General features: G+C 38.9%; 1 protein-coding gene across 35 annotated transcripts in view; it reads right to left on the reverse strand.

Annotated features, from left to right (window-relative positions):
• LOC105229701 (sorbin and SH3 domain-containing protein 1) overlaps positions 1-19,352 on the reverse strand; it is an 88,102-nt gene that overhangs the window by 17,160 nt on the left and 51,590 nt on the right. For 8 of the 35 annotated variants that reach the window (XM_049453691.1, XM_049453681.1, XM_049453664.1 and 5 more), the window contains 12 exons: positions 16,323-16,793; positions 15,837-15,932; positions 15,109-15,248; positions 14,847-14,919; positions 12,596-12,628; positions 11,744-11,909; positions 9,752-9,872; positions 9,077-9,109; positions 7,307-7,366; positions 6,435-6,487; positions 6,189-6,367; positions 931-5,631 (listed from right to left, as the gene is read on the reverse strand). In XM_049453691.1, the coding sequence (XP_049309648.1) occupies positions 931-5,631; positions 6,189-6,367; positions 6,435-6,487; positions 7,307-7,366; positions 9,077-9,109; positions 9,752-9,872; positions 11,744-11,909; positions 12,596-12,628; positions 14,847-14,919; positions 15,109-15,248; positions 15,837-15,932; positions 16,323-16,793 (6,126 nt within the window). Of the gene's footprint in view, positions 1-303; positions 355-930; positions 5,632-6,188; positions 6,368-6,434; positions 6,488-7,306; positions 7,367-9,076; positions 9,110-9,751; positions 9,873-11,743; positions 11,910-12,595; positions 12,629-14,846; positions 14,920-15,108; positions 15,249-15,836; positions 15,933-16,322; positions 16,794-19,352 lie in introns of all 35 variants that reach the window. The other 27 variants (XM_049453695.1, XM_049453676.1, XM_049453673.1 and 24 more) reach the window with 20 other exon arrangements.

The raw sequence follows: 19,352 nt of genomic DNA on the forward strand, positions 1-19,352 counted from the left end.
CGTCCAACATTTAAGTTCTACTATCTTGTTGAGCATTTGATAGGCAAAAGCAATAATAAAAGTATCTAAGTAAATTCAAAATATAAGATTGTAGGAAAACTCGTGTTGTAAAGCATAAAACCCCTTACTATTTTATCTATATTTTATTAGAGTCTGGGTCTCCGATTTATACCAGTTGTTTGTTCGATTAGCCACACTTCAATGTTTAGTGAAATGAAGGCGGCCTAACATATAGTACATATTAAGTAGTATCCCATCATCCCTTAAATCGTCTATGAATATCAGTTATATGTAACAACTCACCTGCGCGATATCCACTGGGTTTTGGTGGTACTGGTGGATCGTTACCGTCATCTGCGATAACGTGTTTAGAACGTACCAAACGGACATGAAAAAGGACATTTAAAAGTTGAAGATGTTAATAGAGATATAGATAAGGAGAGGGCGTGAAAACTCGTAAGCTATTAAGCCAAAGCAGCAAAAAACGGTATAACCCAGCGAATCAGTCAACCATTATGTAATGACTCTTACACAAATACCAAAGCGTATACGAATTTTGTAAGTAAAAGATAAAGAGCAGCTAACTACTGAGAAAATGGATTTGTAATAATGGCACGAGGTATCGAGAAAATATGATCTTAAACACAAAAAATACTTATAGGCGACTTCTTTCTTATAAGTACACATGCAAGTCCTTAAGAAAATATGTAAATTGGTAGGGAGAACGGTATGAGCCCAAACCTGGGGGTTTCAGTATTAAAGACTATGAAAATAATATGCTTCTTCAGTTCATTGGGCGCTAGTAACCCAATCAGGACTATTAAAGAATTTTATAGGTCGATAGTTCTTTGTAAATCACCTTAATTATTGTGCGCTTTGTAAGAATCATCATAAATTTGTGCATATTCGGTAAATTTGTATTTTAAAAACCTTGAAATGATACCGCCATCGCACTCTTGAGTATCTCACAACTGCCGCCGCAACGTGGATGCGAAGAGGCGCGCTTCCGCTCACTTGCCTCGGCGCCGTCTGGCACATAGCGCGCTTTCGGCTGATGCTTCTTCGGATCGAATTGCTGATTTGCAAATATATCGCTACGGTGCATTCTCCGTAGCGAGGTGTCACGAGTATGTTGCTGGGCTTTCGGTGGTCTCGGCGGCGAAGCCGAACTCGACCGCGGCGGCAGCCTTCGTAAAATTTTCGCTATACGTACCGAAGTGCGTTCTCTATTTAACGGTTTTGCACTTCCATTTCCTCTAAATGCATTTTGTGTGGGACTTGGATACCTGTGTGCAGTCCAGTCCGCCGAAAGATGCGGTGAGATAGCTGCTTGTGGTATGTCTGGGCTTGAGCGCGATTTAAACACGTCTATTGGCGGTGATAAGCTACGTTCGTATTGACTGCGTATTTTCTCAACGACAAAGCCACGTTCAGGTGCCGCTTTTACTAGACGCTGCTGCGCAGTCACATGCTTGTTCTCTTTTAGAGCAGCTGTTTTGCTTATTATATCGATATGCGGCATAAGTCGATCTCTCACACCTATCGGCGAGATTACGCGTCGGTATGGTGTACGTCCACGACCACTTCCGGTGCGTAGGCGCATGCTTTGACTGCGTTGTTCGAATTTGTGCGCCAGCGCTTGTACATCACCATATTCTTCATTTGTGGTCTCCATCTTTAAGGCGTCTTTTGAAACTGCATTGAATTGCTTCAATTCAGGATCGCTGCGCACCTTTCTCAGCGTACTAACCCCAAAAAAATGACACCGACTATCATCGTGTGCACCAAAACTCTCGAAGCGCTCCTTCATTTTACGTACATCGCCAGTGTGCACGCGACATAGGTAAGAGGATGAGGCCTGTGAGACGGGCGAAATGCTACGCGAGCGATAGTGTCCATCCAACTGCTCGGCGCTACTGTTTGGCGTCAACTCGCCTAAATTATACCAAGCGTCTTCTGTCACGTCCACGCAATCACGCACTGGACTCATGGGCTGAGAGACGCTGCCGACGTCGGGTGGCCGCTCAGGTGGTGAATGCATGTGAAAATTTACACGTGCTGTGTGGCGTTCGCCAAAAATCTCCTTCAGATCGGTTAAAGAGTGACTAAGCTCCTTATGATGATGCAGTGCTGGTGTTGGAGATCCTCTGCGTGCGCGCGATTTCATATTTTCTTCAATTACTTTCATTACTTCGGCTTCGTCCGGGGAGGAGTCTTCGCGTGCATGATAAATTGTCTTTGGTGGTTCATCATATTGACGTTCTTCAAAATATTGTATCTTCTGCGTGATTTTTTCTTTCGGTTCCTTTCCACTCGGCGAAGGTTCACACTGCTTATGTTGCTCGCTTTCAATATCCTTCTCGGGTTGCTCATAGTGCACATGGCTCCTAAATGGTCTGGTTTCTTCAGTTGCCACTTTTGCATGTTCGCGATGTTCCGTGGTTTTCCTATCAAGTTTTATAGATTGCGGTTGTTCTGGTACTGGCGGTGGTTTGGGCATAAAAACTTCAGCGTTTTTTGCGGCAACGGCACCACGTGTTTCACGTGCCAGATATACTGGCGAGCTGCTACGTGCGCTTTTAACGGTGGGTTCCTTCGAAGTAGATTCGTTTGTGGCCTTACCTTTGCTGTAATCTTTGCTAATTGTAGTTTCCTTTGCCAACTTTTTGCTAATCGTTGGTTTTAAAAGTTCCTCTTTCGTCAATGTCGAGTTACATCGCACTTTGAGTGCACCCGGTAAAGCAGCCCGTCTCTTAGCATCCTCATCCACAGTGATCACATAATCTTCCGAAGAGGCAAGCGTGTTGTTCGAATATATTTCGTTTAATTGCTGCGTAATCTTCAATATCTGATCTTTGGAGAGCGTGCTTACGAGACGACTGCTTAACTGACATTTTGCGAGCTCTTCAGGCTCTGCTGTTACTGTCATGTGATCGACTACACTATGTGGCTGGATTTTGCCTTCCAAACTGGAAGCCAAATCTGCTACGGTGTTTCGACGCCAGTAAGGTCGCACAATATCACGTGATCCATCAAACTCTTGACGCATTTTTTGTTCATAATCTGCGAAAATATTCTTTTGTTCGAAAGTATATCGTAAGTCCTCCACAGATTTATCTTTTGAGTGCAAGCCAAAGTCTGTATCTTGACGCCATTTCACATCCTCCACGTCTTTTGGACGAAACACAAAATCCTTTGTACGTTGTTCGTGTTTTAGCTTACCTACCAAATAATTTAACTCCTTCTCGGCTCGTTCATGATGTCTTATCTTACGCCACTCATCAAAATCTAAGGGCTCGCCTTCTCGGCGTATCGGCTTAAATGATGATAACGAAGTAGCACGCTCTAGTTGACCGACCCGCTCTAGAGTGCTGTAGAATCGATTCAACTCCGTAAAACGTTCGGAATTATTACGATAGCGACATGTGGGACTGTGCCGCTCATAATGTTCGAGCGAAGTAGCGCTATGCGCCAACTCACCACATAGATAGAGACCCCGTTTATTGCGATCATCGGCACTGCTCAAACTGCTGGCTCTAATCACTTTACCACCATCGTATTTATCTGTAGGTTTTGTGGTGCTGGCACGATAAGTGTCTATGCGACGTCTCGAGGGTGAACGTACGCTGCGCGCACTCTGTTGTGGAGGTACGCGTATCTCTCGTGTGGGCGAAAACTTTCGCGAAGTGGAGTTCGCGTCTCTTGAAGGAGATTGTACGCGTACTGCGTGTGCCGAAGAAACTGGTGGCAATGGAGGTGGCAAACTTTGTGGAGGCTGTGGCACACGTACCTCGCGTGTGGGTGAGAATCGTCGTGTATTATCCGCAATAGCCGGTGACTCCGGTCGTGCGATATCACGCACTGTTCGTGCCGATTTCGAACGTGGAATTACGGGTTGCAAGCTCGGAGGCAAGTGTGGCATACGTACTTCACGTGTTGGAGAAAATCTACTCGTGCGTTTGACTGTTTGAGCCACATCTGGGTCCCCTCTCGGTGACTCGGTTTTGCTGTACGAAACTTGCAAACTTCTGAGCTCTTGTGGTACACGGACTTCACGAGTAGGAGAAAACTTTCTATGTTTCAAACTTGGTGTGGGGGATTCGGGACGTGCAATATCTCTTGCAGTTGGCTCAACTTGCAAAGCCTGTGGTGGATGGCGTTTGGCATTACTGCGTTCGTATTGCCAAAGCAAATCATCTACATAACTACGATCCACTACATCGTAATCGTCTAATCTGGCGTTATACTCTGCCAGGTGATAGTAACGCTTCGGACTGAGACTACGTGATTGATGTAGGGTTATTGATTGATAGCCGCTACGTGGTATGGTATGCGAGTCTTCCGCGCGCTTATAAGTGGAAGCTGTAGGCGAAGTTTGCGCCTTTAATGAGCTACGCGTTTTCACCGTCTTAGGTATTGTGTTTCCTTTCGCCGAAGCCGGAACTCGTTTACCATTTTGTTGGGTTACAGATTTTGTTTTAACGGACTTGCTTTCAGGCTTAGACTTGGGCGGTGCAACACGTTTCGTAACCACTAAATTAGTTCTACTCACGTTTTTAGGTGTTGTAGACTCTATAGAGAAGGTGGAGTCTGTGCGGGCAAGACTGACCGTAGAGACCGTTTTCGGGCGTGGACTCTTCGAACGTGTCAATGACTTACGCATTGCTTTGGCACAATCAAATATTTTGGCCTGTGGAAAACACATTGAATGACGTACCGTGGTGCTAACACTGGAGTTCTCCGTCTTCTTAACTTCTTCTCTAAGGCGTGGCAGTGACTTACTGCGCAGATGTGCCACACATGTGGCATATGAGCGCACGGCTTGTTTCACCTCTTGCGGTGATTTGAGTGATGGATCGCGTAAGATATTAGTACTGGCTTCAAAATTTGTCAACGCAGTAGGCAGAGTATTCTCCAAACGCTTCTTTTCTTCGGCAAATGTACGCTCTTTCGATATCGAACGTCCGAAAGCAACCGGACTGCGACTCGACTGTCTTAACGTCGCCACGCGACTTTGCGAACGTGTGGGACTAATCGAACGAAAGCGCATATGTTGTTGTACACGTTTGAGCTTCATGCCATCTGTACCGTTTGCATCATCGCGACAAATGCTAAGCGCTCTCGGTGCTGCTTGTGCATCACTGCTACTTTTCGTAGCCGCCAACAGCGTTGAAACCGCGCCAGCAGATTTTGAACGAGAAATCGCGCCATTAACGCGCCCGTGTTTGCGCAGTGTAATTGTTGCATACTTGTTGGCGCCCAATACAGTTTCTTCGGGGCTTTGAAAACATTGTTCATGACGTTTCGGTATGACCGGTGTCGGCTTCGGTGTACGCGCTGGGGACGTCTTTGCAGTCACTTTTTGACACGACGATTTACGATTCGGCGGTTGTGGTGGTGAAGCACCGCCCGTACTGGAGGCACGCTTACCGCCGAGCGGTATGAATGACGGCGTGAACATTTTCGCTTGGTGGTGAACTTTAATATGCGTCAGTTGGGGTGGAGTCGCTTGTTGGTGTGTGACTTGGCTAGATTTCAATTGGTTGCTGGCAGTATTATTGCACGCTGGTGCTGTCGAGATCACGCGAATTCGCGTCAATGTTGGCGAGATTTGTGTGTAGTCGAAGATTTCTTTTGACGTTTTCAAAAATGGAATAATTTAAATGTATATATTAGAAATTGTTGCGGTAGCCGTTAGTGTGGCAATACTTTGTGAATGTTGCTTTCCAAACGGTGCGGTGCGTTTCCGTGGTAAAGAAATAACTTTTTGTGCGCGAACTTTTTTCAACGCGCTTGTTGAGCGTTTGTATTTGTGAATTATTGCTAATTTACAGTTTAACTTAATGGTAGTTGTACTTAATAAAGGTTAATAGTTTTTCAGACTTTATTTGGGATCAGTTACACTTGAGACCACACCGGTTTTAACCTAAGAGTTAAGCCAACTGCTTTTCGTGTATTTTGTAGTGGTGTTTGGTATTGTGTGTTTATAGAACATTATGATAAAGTAATTCTAAACATTTAAAAACGGTTTTAGTATGCACGTAACCTTGTACTCGTACCCAGTGTTAGCATCAACAGTTATACAATATTAATACTTTGAAAAACAAAATCTACAAAAATACTATATGCTTTCGATAACAAAATCTTTGTGCTTTTACGTAGGCAAAATTATTATTTTCGGTGCTCACCTTTTGGTCTTTCCGGTGCTGGTTTCCTAAACCCGAATAAAGGTGGTTCGCCGCCGGCTTGCACGCTCTTGTAAGCCTGCTTTTGTTCGACCGGGCTAAGTGGGCTGGCTTGTGGCACGTCACGCTTGCGGAATACCAAATTTGAATCACTCGCGTAACCAGACTCTTTGGCTAAGGCTCTACAAAAGTATTGTGAAAAGTGAGATCAATTTAAATATACTTTATATGGATGCTAGCGAGGTTTACCTGGAAAGATTTCCTTCAGTATAGTGCGGCGAGAGCTTTGTTTGTTCCAAGTGCTGTTAGTTAACGGAGTGTGTTAAAAAGTGAGAAGAGAATACACATGTTATCATATTGTCGAGGTGAAGATGAGAAATGCGTCGATTGCATTAAAAAAAGGTATTTTTAATAACAAGATTATGAGTATAAATATGTTTATAAAAAAATATATGTTCAAGCTTTTTAAGTTTGAGTGATGGAGTGGCAGCATCAAAATTTGAAAAAATTCACGCGGCTGGGTTGGACTAACGGTCTTACATTCCGGCTGTAGACTTTGTTCGTTAAAGAAAAAGTGTCCAAACCTAACCCCATTTTTCTTACGCGTCATTGCTTTTTGAGTGTGCTCTTTAAAGAATTTTATTGAGCATAATTTATTCAAACATCACTCCACAAACTTAAAAAGCTTTTCTTCGTAATATAATAATTCAAACTCATAACTTAAAAATAATAATAAATAAAAACAAATAATAAAAATCGAAAATAAACTAAAGCGAAACTAAAAAATTGCTTAAAATCATAATAAAATAAATAGTGGTGTTGATTATTTCTCTCGTAAAATTCGTTTCAAGAAGTCATTAAAATATAGTATGCAGTTTCAATGCGATAAATTGCAGGTGCCTTGTCCACTACGCGAAAAAATATCATGGTGAGATTCCATTAATATATTTGATCTATCCAAATTTTTATTAAACACCTATAAAGTGTGCATTCTGTGCAGTGCTTTCTACGCTAAGTAGTTATTACGAGTATCTGTGTGCTCCATATACAATATAATACACACGTGATTCACTTTCTAAGTTATACTCGTATAAGTGCTCATGAAATTGTTGTGAACTTACGTTTACATCATCGGCGAATTCGATGAATATACGCGGAATTACACGATGCTCCCTTAACCACTTAACAAGTTAGTGAATTCCAGATATAGAATTGTTTCGAAACAGAAAATATTAGTGAAGCAAGATTTATTGTGAATGGATGATTTCAGTAGAAAGAAATATATTTATATTGCGCTTGATTACTAACAAGTATTTTTTCAGAATCTTGAGAAAGTTCTAACTATATTCTAAATATAAAAGTGAACTTTAGTGGGTAAGAGGTTGTCACTTATATTATAAATCCAGCCAACATTCATGCTGTTTTAAGAAAACATTTTCTATTTTGATCTCAAACAGACTTTAATAGTTCTATTATTCTAAAAACATCTAGAGCTCGGGTAAACTTCTTCCAAGAGAAAGTAATTGTCTAAATAATTAATAATATTAGATTTAGTAAAAAGAAATCCATGGGTTTTCCAATATATGGCTTTAGAAATCCATACCTCGCCTTGTTAATGTGGGAATGGACTACACAATATGGCTTTAGAAAGATAAGATTTCGAACTAAAGCATCCTATCAGACAATTGTGATTGGACGCCAGCAAAGACAAGCCATAATTTATAGCTTTTCTTCGATAAAATCGAATCCACAAGCGAGTCGGCAGAAACTCTGTTTGTGGTGTTAACAAAGTATGAGTCAATCACGTGCAGACTTTGAGTGTAACCGTCATGTAATTATTGTTTCGATTACTGAGAAGCTAAAGATTAGCTAAAAAAAAACAATTTGGTTTATGTATTTAAGTAAGGCTGGGTATAACAAGAAGCTGGATTTGTGGGTACTACTTGCACATAGGTATTAAATCTCATGGACAGAATTTTCAACAAAATCGAGCCATTTTTGTTACAAAATTGATCTATTTCTAAAACCGATGGTTACTGGCGATGAAAAGTTAATCACTTACGACAACCTCAAGTGAAAAGGTTCTTTGTCGAAACGCGATGAGCCGGTGCAAGAGGTCACCAAGCCAAGATTGACAGCTAGGATGGGTTTGTTTTGTGATTCGAGGGATTTAATTCTACTATGAATTGCTCTCCTACGGCCAAATTCTTAATTCAGACTTGAACTGTCAATAATTAAACAATCTGAAGCAACCAATCGCCCAGAAGCGGCCGTATTTGGGCAAATGGAGAGGAAATGATTTCTATCAGGACAACGCTAGGCCACACACATCGAAAGTGACTCGCCAGCAGCTCTGGAAGCTTGGTTGGGATGTGCTTATGCATCTACTTTATAGTTTGGACCTGTTTTCGACCGATTTCTAACTGCTACTAACCTGTTCCTGTCTAATGCGAATGATTTTTCTGAAGAAAAAATTGGCCTAAAGAGGAGCTTGTGAGAATCGACTCTCACGGGTTTTTGACGAGCTTTTCTATTAGAGTGGGATTAAGAAATAACCTTTACTCTAATTCTGGAATAAAAAGGTGCACATTTCAGCTAAATCTGTTAACTATAATGGATTTCTCTTCACAGGACCTTATACATGCAGTACCATTACTAAAATTCAAACATATTTGTAGGTTTTATAACCAAATATAATAAACCACCCTGTGTTCAGCCTTCAATGGCTTCATAACCAATTGAAATGTATTCCCACAACCATATTAACACTAAACTATACTTTATTCAAATTAATTTATGGCTTTTCAATCATATCATCATAATTCATATTTATCAATCTTTATACTCGTATCAAATAATAGTTAAAGTTTAATCAAAAAGGTGATGCATACCCCATTAAAGATGTCCATCACTTCGTCCCACCACTAGAAAACGTGGAATAAAATAGATTCAGTTAAATGAAATAATAAATAAAAAATCAAAAACACAAAAATAGCTGCATAAGAATACAAAAGTTTATATGCTATATAAGACTATGTATGTAGATTTGTTGTGGCTGTTTTCGACTGCAGAAACCTTGACGATAATCAGCTGGAAACGTGATAAGCACTGTTGTACACGTACGAGTATTGTACGGCGACGTAATCGAAATTCACGGACAAGGTAAATAATATTAACATTATAAATAACTGTTATGCAAATAGAAACACGTTTAATGGTATGAGTGTATGTATGTGGTTCAAAGAGTTAATAACTGAGCGTAGGTGTTGGTGGGAATGAGTATGTGTAATCGTGTGATAATCGCATAAGTATTCGAGTGCTAACGGCAAGTGAAAGTGAATAGCGTAGAATGCAAATGTAAGTACGTAGTGTACTGTGTGTGTGTGACTTTAAAGTGGAACGTATGATTACTCGCAGCAATTAGATTGCATTACTTTGCATTAACCTGGCTGAATTGATAATTGCTGTTGAATATGCTTTTTTATTTATTTTTTTTGAATTTCAATGAGTTTGGATTTTTTTCTTTGCAACTATGCATTCGAGTTGTTAGCTTTTTATATTTATACCTCTTTGCGTTCCTTCTCTGAGACCGATGAACGTCCTGTTACGTAGTCTTCAATGCGTCCAGGTTGATTTTTGTACTGGTTTTGTTCCGATTTAATCGGATTTGGCATAGTACCATATAATCTGAAAATGTTAAAACATTTGAAATGTTTATGAAATGGATGCTGAAGAATTGCAAAATTTGATATTTATAGTTTGGAAATGAAAACCAGGAAAAACACTAATTTTGGGAGCATCAAAGCTGTAATACCCTTCTCAGCTAAGTTTGTCATAGGATATTTGTCTTGATTTTGATGGGTCAGTTTGCATGATAGCTACATGATATACATATGTAGTGATCCGATCTTAAAATTTTGTCCGAGGACTGTAGCGTCCGGAGGCATAAATGTCGTATACGTAGCGGTGTGGGGCAGAGTGCGTGCACTAACATAGAAAAGGTCAACAAATAAACCCTGCGTGATGGGATTCTGTTTGCTTTACCCTGAGCTTGACTTAAAAGATGCGGCTGTAATGTGATAGCTAACGCAGATGATGCTGCTCTCAAAGGTTTAATGAAAATTTCTAGATACCGTTTATAAATTAGCCAAAGGGTACCTCAAGTTGTAGCCAATTGGACGGAAAGAAGCGGCTTAGTTGTCACTCCAAATAAAACTGGGCTGCTTTTAGTTACCAAGAGATATAAACTCATAGATGTATCCCTTTCTTCATTAGGGAGCTCTCGACTTCGCTCTGTCGAAAACGTGAGGTATTGGGGCATTCTTGATAGAATACTATCATTCAAGCCCAATTTAGGGGAGAGGACAGTAAATAATTGCTTGTCTTATATTATTGTAAAAGCTCACTACTTCCAAGTCTTAGACCAAGTATCCTCTGTGTAGCCAAAAAAACATATGTTTCTAACATATGAGATGGCGAAACATTCGGTCCCCAAGGTTGTGCGCTGGGTTTGGTTTGTCTAAAAGAAGAAAACAGCCTCGGATGAGAGACCCCCTTTTCGTTATGTCGTCCGAATGGTTGAAAACGCTACAGTTCTGAAAATAAGAGGAAGACCTCCACTACGTTGGAAGGACCAGGAATAGAAGGACTTGGACTCTCTAATTGGCGCCAAACAGCGAAGAGGAAGTACGATTGGCGCGGCTATAACCGCGTAAGCGTTGTCTACGTCATTAAAGAAGAATAAGAAGAAAGGATTCATTGATTTGCCACTTCTAAGCAAGGTTCACAGCGCCGCAAGTCTTAACTGAACGTTTTCCTGTTGACTACAAGGTATAAGATGAGATGGAAACAGCTAGACACTTTCTTCTTCACTGTCCAGCTTTCGTCAGACTAAAATTGAAGTATCTGGGTTGTCATACTTTGTAAAAACCCTGCCAATCGGCTGGAATGAATATTAGCCGCCTCAATAAATTGATGGCAAGGTCTTACTGATTCATAACTAAGACTAACCTTACCTTGTACTGCCATTTTTAATAATTTAAGCCAAATTTCGTGAAGACATCTTGTCAAATGACAAATTTTTTCATACAAGAGCTTGACTTTGATCGGTTATCTTGTTAGGCAAGTATAAGCTATGGTATATTAGTCCTATTCGAACAATATTTTTGGAGAAGCCTTGTCTTAGACTAAAATATATCCCGAATTTCATGAAGAAGGAACAAAAAAAAAACTTTTTCTATACGAGAACTTGATTTTGATCGGACAGGTTTTATGGTAGCTATTGGCTATAGTGCTCCTAAATCGACGATTTTGACAAATCAACAGCTTTTGGTGATAAAAGGACATGTCAAAGATTTAGATCGATGCTCTAAAAACTAAGGGGCTAGTTATGCGAAGTCAACTTCAACGAGAATACAAGTAGATAAGTCACAAAAGCCGTTCAGTAGGAAGCGCGGAATCAGAGAAAACTTATTCTATTATCTACCTATCCTATCATCTATAAATTTTCTATTATGCAATTATGCAATTATGTATTATCTTAATTCTACATTACTCACTTATCGTCCTGGTATGTATTCGTGTGGCGATTCGCAACGTTCGTGGCCGATGAGACCGATTGCAAACGTCGGCGATCTAATGTTCGATACTTTACTGTGGAGTAGTCGGAATCGTAATTGGGCTCGGGCTCTGATTGGTAGCCAGTCGCTTTCAATTGTGGACGAGCTGTTGCGAAATGCGTAAAATATTATTTAATAAAATGTGGAATCAAATTGTGATAGATATTATGATTATTAACTACATTTATTTTTTTTTGTTGTATTATTCGTTTAATTTTCTGTTATTTTTCGTATAGCGAGTTTTTAGTAAAATTTTGGTGCATTAGCGGCGTAACAAATACCAGTGAGAACCCAAGACCACCACTTAGTAAAGGGTCATTTAGTGCGGTGTTATACTTATAATATAAAGTGTTTGTTGTTAGAATTGTTATTGTTGTTAATTGGTATCTTATATGCAGTGCTGATGCTTATTGCTAGGTGTGGCAAATATGTTTTTAAATAATACCCCCAGAACATTTCCCAAGGGGTCAGGCATGCAAGTATTTATTCTAGATTTTTATTTTAGTTTAGGAGTTCATGGGTAATAATGTTAACCCTCTTAATATGGTTATGACTCTCATATATACACACAATAAGACAATGAGGCATAACAAATGTGCTCAGGTTCTAATAACGCATTTCAAGCATTCCAAGGCACGCGTTCTATTAATGTACGTCTAAGGCTTTATAAATATCTAATGAAGCATATAGTCCAATGGACGCGTTTGCAATTTCTACAACTATTTCTACATTCAACTATTTTTTCTTGTTGTTTTAATTTTCTTGTTAAAAAGTAAACGTAAAAATCATCACCTCTTTGACATTTGTAGCGAATCACGTAATCATCTGTGAGTGTTGTAGTTGTAGGGGCGAGTAGAGGCGCGTTGCAGTTGCGTTGCGTTGCGTTGCGGAGCGGCATTGCCGACGTAGTGTGGCGTGAGCATTAAAACGGGGAATGGTATAAACGCCGGAAAGCATTTTGAAAGCCGAAAAGCGTAACGCGTATAATGAGCGAGTCGGAATTCGATAAAAAAGGGATAGTAAATATTATAACTTATATAGTAGTGGTTAAAAGGGTGAAATGATTCTTTCATATATCTTAAGTACTTATATAACTTATTTATTATTTATGTTGCCAATTATTCAAGAGCTTAAGTTAAAAAATTAAAAAAATAAAATAAGTAAATAAATTTGCTACTTTTTATTTTATTTTGTCAAAAAAAAACATTCCGTTGATTTTCTTCTATGACAATTAAGATTTCTCTAATTTCTATCACTGATTGCCTTACTTATGTGGCTATTGTCAGTTCTGCCACGCGCTCCACTAAATCTTTTCTTTGCACAAACATACGTTTTCATATGGTATGTGCTCATAGTTATTTTAATTTCCGTTTAACGAGCGGAAATGCTACTAAATATGGCGCGGCAATAAATTTTTTGCACAATTTCTACATTCACTATAAATTAGTGCCGCTCGATTAATTAAAAAAATTGGGTTTGTGACAGCACAACATGAAATTCGTCACATAGAGCTCAATAACTGAATAAATGTTGGAGGAAAATAAAAGTGTGGGAGGGTGATGACCATTTTGAATCGAAATCAATTTTTCGGTTGCTTTTACCAAATAAAACAAACAATCTTTATTTAAGTATTGTACAAAATAGTTTTTGATAGTTTTGGTGATGCTCGTCTGAAATAGATTCCCAACATTTATGTCATGTAATGGTATATTTAAGGTTTGACATCATTGTGTGTTTTTCATATTTTGTTACTGTTTTGATTCTGTTATGGTCACAACTACTAATAGCTTGTAAAATACCGAATAATCACTACATAATGTTTTTATATGCATTACTTGAACCACCCTGATATTCCTTGTTGAAATATGGCAAGGAAACGAGAGTACGACTGTAATTACAACTGTTCTCAAAACCATTATCTATCGGAAATGCCTTCCTCTGAAACTGTTGGTTGCTATGAGATAGATTCTGATGAACTGAGACAAGATTTGTTTGTATTATTAGGAGCGTTTAACTAGCTTGTAAGTATTAGATCCCATAGATCATTCACAAGATCTCATTATAGATAAATCTAGATAATTTTGAACGTAGGCTCCAGTCTTTTTTCCAAAAACCAAAAACAAATATGTATACATGTGCATACTACAGGTACATACATATGTTTATTGGGGATATGTCTTCAGATCTGTACCTTTTGCAGTTTTTACAATCTTTATTTTGAAATTCCCTTTCTCTTTTTCCAAAAATTGTAAGAGTGTATTTTGAACTTATTTTAGTCGCGATTCTCGCTGTATATCGACCCAAGGGGACTACCGGAGATGATTGTAGTGAATTTTTGGATAAAAACATCTGTGAAACATTGTTGACTAGAGTGAAATTGTCTTCGATTAATCTCCTCTCTTCACTTCTCTACATACACCTAACTGACAAAGACACAAAACTCATCATTTTTAAGGGGTTCAATGGGCTTACGGGTTTCAAAAATTCGAAGATTTATTTGCTTAATAAATTCTACAGCATCTCTAGAATATTGCCCTAATTGTTGATACGAGTAAAAGTTTCGGAGAAACAGCCTTGAGAACTTGTGCTCTCGAGATAAGCTAGGCTAAGTGCGCCGTCTTTAAACACGTTTTTCTCAAAACTGAGGTTTTGAAATCGATTGGCAAGATTTCTCGAGAGCTATTCAACCGATCTTCATGATATTTTACACAGGTCTTTGAGATATAATTCTTGGACGAAGGATTATCTTTTTGACAACGATTTAAAAAAAATTAAAAGAATCGAAATTTTCACAGAAATCTTAATTTAAATACAATTTTCAGTTCTTTGTTTTTTAATAAAATATTTCATTTTTTGTATGAGAAAAATATTTTGAAAATGGTTGTTTTTACCCGAGGAAACCCATGTAACCCCTTAATTTTACGTAGTCTTTTTCTATACAAACTATACCTCACCTAATAAAACCTCATTTAAGTAATAAGACTAATTCTACTAAGAGTAAAATTTTATATCTTGGAATCATTAAACAATTTGTATTCATTACCGCCGCTCTTCTGCTTGTGTATCGTCTGATAGAGTCGTTTATACCATTCATGCTGATGTGGCTCCTTCACTTCCTGCGACGCGTGACCGAAGAACAACACATCATTAACGCCGTTAGACATCGAAAAAGCACGAACGTTTCGTTTCGGATCGTTTCGTGTTTGCAGTGAAGTGTTAAAATATGAAATTTTTCAATACGATAAATCTCGAATTGTCTTAAATTAAATTTCTTTGTAATGTGTATATGATTTTGCGCTTTTTACCGATCTCAATATGATGGGCATTCCATCGTTGGTAACCGGTCCGATGCCGTCGACCTGCCGTCGACCCAATTGTGCCATTTTTCTAGGATGATCGTGCTCCGTTTCCGGTTCGCTCATGTACTCATGTTTAACTTTAAAAACTGCAATTCAGTATTATAGAGTGAGGAGTTGTTGTTGTAGTTACTATTTGTTCATATTTTAGTGGTTTTGTATGTATTTTGGTTCACAACAAAAATTTCTCAAAAAACATATAAGATTTGGTAAGTTTACTAGGCAACATGTATATTGAAAAAAGTTACCACATTAAAATTACAATAACAAAAGGAAGTAGTTTACATGCAAAAACACAACGTACACACCCTAATTATTTTTAAAGAATTTTTTGATATTTAAAAAAAAAATAAAATATTCTTACACTTCGAAATTTACGCTCTTACGCACTATTTCTCAACAAGCGATAATACTTCGTAACTTATTTAAAAAAATCTCTCTTAAGTATTAAAAAAGGTGCCACCGACGCTTTTCAAGTCCCATAAGTTCCCACAAAAAAATTAAAGAAATCATAAAAATATAAACACAAAGTTGCTTTGCCACCGGAAAGTGTGCAAGTGTCGTCGTGAAAGTGGTCGTTAGTATAAAATACGTACACAGTCGAACACCATAAGCACGTAACGGAGTTCGCCGTGTCTTTGGACCTTCATGGACCTTCATACTATGGCTATACTTACTGACTTCATTGGGTTTGTAAAATGGCTGAGCGGTGTCGTGTCGGCGTCGCGCCGCCGGCGAGTATAATGCCGATGTGGAGGCTGATCTTTCGAACGCTGTAGAGGGTGTGAGAAAATGTTATGTGGTTAGAGATGAGAGAACTTATTATAATGTGCCCGAGACAATATTTGCAACAAATACAAATTAACCAAAACAACTTTGGACGAGACGTTACCCAGCCTCCTCAAAGAGTTGAGCAAATGTATGTATGTATATTGTTTATGCAAATTGTCTAAACTTCACAGTTTCGCACATGCAGCCGAAAACAAAAAAAAAAAAACAACACTATTGTGCGTATGATCTGTTCGTGATTGAGACGATTTCGTAGGCACAATTCACTGTTTATGCACAAAATATGAAATGAAATCACACAAAAACAGCACAACAACGACAAAAACATTTAATGTAACCGTTAAGTGATAGCGATACATTTTAACCACCCATACTTTTGATTTTGTCCGCCACACTGTGACTGGGTCCGGTGCCCACGTGATTCAGCAATGACGATTCAGACGGTATGGAGTCGCAGTAGTTCGTGCTGCCAGCCGAGCCGATCGTAGTTGTTGGCGTACTGAGATTCGTATAACTGTAGGCGGAACGTGGTGAGGGCGCTGCATAGGAGCTATCACCGTCCGTGGTTGTGGTGCTTTGACGCCACGGTGGCGGTATTTGAGCTGTACCGTCGTTCGATTGCGGCGTAACGACGTAGCGACGTGGCAGTGTTGGCGATTCGAAACGCACAGGACGAAATTCTTTACGACCGCTAGTTGGCGATGGCTGTGGCGTCCAAACGGTTTGTCCGCCGGCTTGTGCTGGAAGTGGTGGTGGCGGTGGTGTGGGTGTGCTGACCTTCGGGTGTATGTCGTTCAAATTGGTGAAGGATGTGTTGGGTGTTTGCGTGCCGGGTGTCCAGATGCCTAAATGTGCATATAGTCCAAACAAACACATATGCACGAACATTCGTATGTCCATAAGCAGTATGAGGAAAGTGAAGAGAAAACGTTTGATTGAAATCGCATGTAATTCGAATTTGAACTAAATGTGTGTGACACTGATAAAGATGAGGCTGATGAGTTTGATAGCGGCGATCACGGAAACGACTCGTAAAGTACTTACGAATAACAAAGACGTCGTTGACAGTGGCTATTAAAGGTTTCTAAAAAATGTATGTCGGAACGACCGGAAAATAACGAGGTTACAAATATAAAGGGCGTGTGAAAAGCGAAACGACACTAGTTTTATGAGGAAACCTTAATATTGTTGCCATTTTTGGAGAAGTTTTGGCAATTACTTTTTGCATATTTGCAGGTACAGTATTTTCTTAATGGACTCTCAATATGATTTTAGGATTTCCTAATACCCACGATGTAAAAAAGTTCGCAATAGTCGTAAGACCGAAGGGCTAGAGTTTCGAAAGTCCATTCAGTCTTAATAACGCTAAACTCATATGTGTCTAGAATCGACCCCGATGTACTAAATATGTGGTGTATGTGCCATGTACTTTGAGCTTTGCGGAACTTCATCGTAGATAATGTTAAACTCTTAGCTATCTAGAATCTACCCTGACATATGAAATATATGGTTCATGTGCCATGAATCCCCGCACGTCCAACGAATCTCACTCCTCTAACACTCATTTCGCAATAGACGGACCGCGTCGAAACGTCACGTTTCCTGGACTTCTCGTTGGATCACTATCGTCTTGTCATCTACACAGAGTTTTGATTACCACATCAACAACAAGATTCTAGAAATCTTATCTATCAGCATTGAACTTTATCAACAGGCAATACTTTAAAGACAATCAACATAGTAGACTCCCAAATGTGACTTTTATGCTCGAAAACATCAAAAACACTGGATCGTTTGAGATTGCAGAAGTGAATATATAGACAATTTTTTTTATCAAAACAATGCTTCCTGTCAAGAATCACAGAAAAAATTTGCATAAATTTATCTTAGAGTTGTGTTCGCATGTTCCACATTATCCGACAAACGTTTCCGCCGACTTTTTCGTGACTTTAGATCTCAAGAGAATGTACACTGGAAAGAAATTGTGCGAAGGTTGTTCGCGAAGTGCTGCAGTTGAGAAGATGACAACCAATAGAGACGAAAACAGGTTTTCAGAGCGCAAAGTGCGTGACATCATGAGAAGTGAAATATTATAGAAAGGATATTTTCAAACAATAATTGCACCTCGTCAGGTCTCTCAAACCTCATAGTGTATTCTGCTCGGTTATAATTTAATATTATTATTTTTTAAAGTTTCCCGTTGTGAAATACTGCCATGTCAAGATTTTTTATGATTCATGGTCCAGAATAAACTTATTGAAACATCCATAGAGGCAAGTAAATATAATATTTTTACATGCTTAGGTCACTGCTATTATTTTTATCAATTTCAATTTCAGTTCAAGTTCGCTGAAGTAATGCAAAGCTTACTTTTTTTCCTTGAAATACAGCATCAACTTTAATGAATTATTTTTATAAACAGTGTGAAGCTAAATTTAACGCAAAACGCAAACGTGGAGTCTATTTTTAGCAGAATATACCTATATAGATATATGTATGTAATATAGTATATATTTATATAGAGCTAAGAATGAATTTTTCCATAGCAGCAGCGAAATAGACGGATGCGTGACGTTTGCAGACTGGAATTCTTACTTTGCCCTCACTTAAGTGATTATAAAAACACTTAATTACATACGTAAACCGTTAAGGTATGCTGCTAAATTGAAATCACCCGCAGATGGGAACAGAAATTTTCGCAAAGCGAAATTCTTTCATGTTATTTATGTATGTCCGAAAAGAAAACACACGCTAGAAATGATGATTAACAACCAAATATCGAAAAAAAGATTTCAATATCATGGGATTTCGAACGGAAATAAAGTAAATTGATTAAAAAAAAGAACAAAAAATTAAAAAAAAAAAATGTTTTTGGCATTTCTTCTTTGCATTCGACACGCTTTTGTTTACAGGGTAATTCAGTATTTGCGTGCAACACTGAGGTAATCATTGAACAACAACATGTATGCAACGCGCAAGCATCACATTTGGCAGGCAGTCAAGAAATGGATGGCCAATAGTAGTGGCCAACGGCGTTGGATGAATCATCCGTTTTGGCGCACGTCGCTACTAGGGGCAGCTACCAAAGAACCGGGCAAAATAACGGCAAAAAGAACACGAATGTAGACAGTGAAGTGTACAACATCATTTGCAGTCTCAAAGCCAACACTGAACGCAATATAGTTTCGGTTGCTTTTTAATTATTTTTTGCCTGAAAACTACGCACAAAGCTTTAAAATCACAGCGTTCTCGCCGATATTTATATACAGGCATTTGATGGTGTGCGTACATGTCCATTTAACGGCAGTGAATCTAATAAAATTTCGACGCCTTCATAAATGTATTTTGTTTTTGGTTTTTGCTTTCCTCAATTTATCGGCCACCTGTAAGTGAACGAACGCGGT

This window comes from Bactrocera dorsalis, chromosome 3 (genome assembly GCF_023373825.1).
Source record: "Bactrocera dorsalis isolate Fly_Bdor chromosome 3, ASM2337382v1, whole genome shotgun sequence".
Taxonomy (NCBI): domain Eukaryota; kingdom Metazoa; phylum Arthropoda; class Insecta; order Diptera; family Tephritidae; genus Bactrocera; species Bactrocera dorsalis.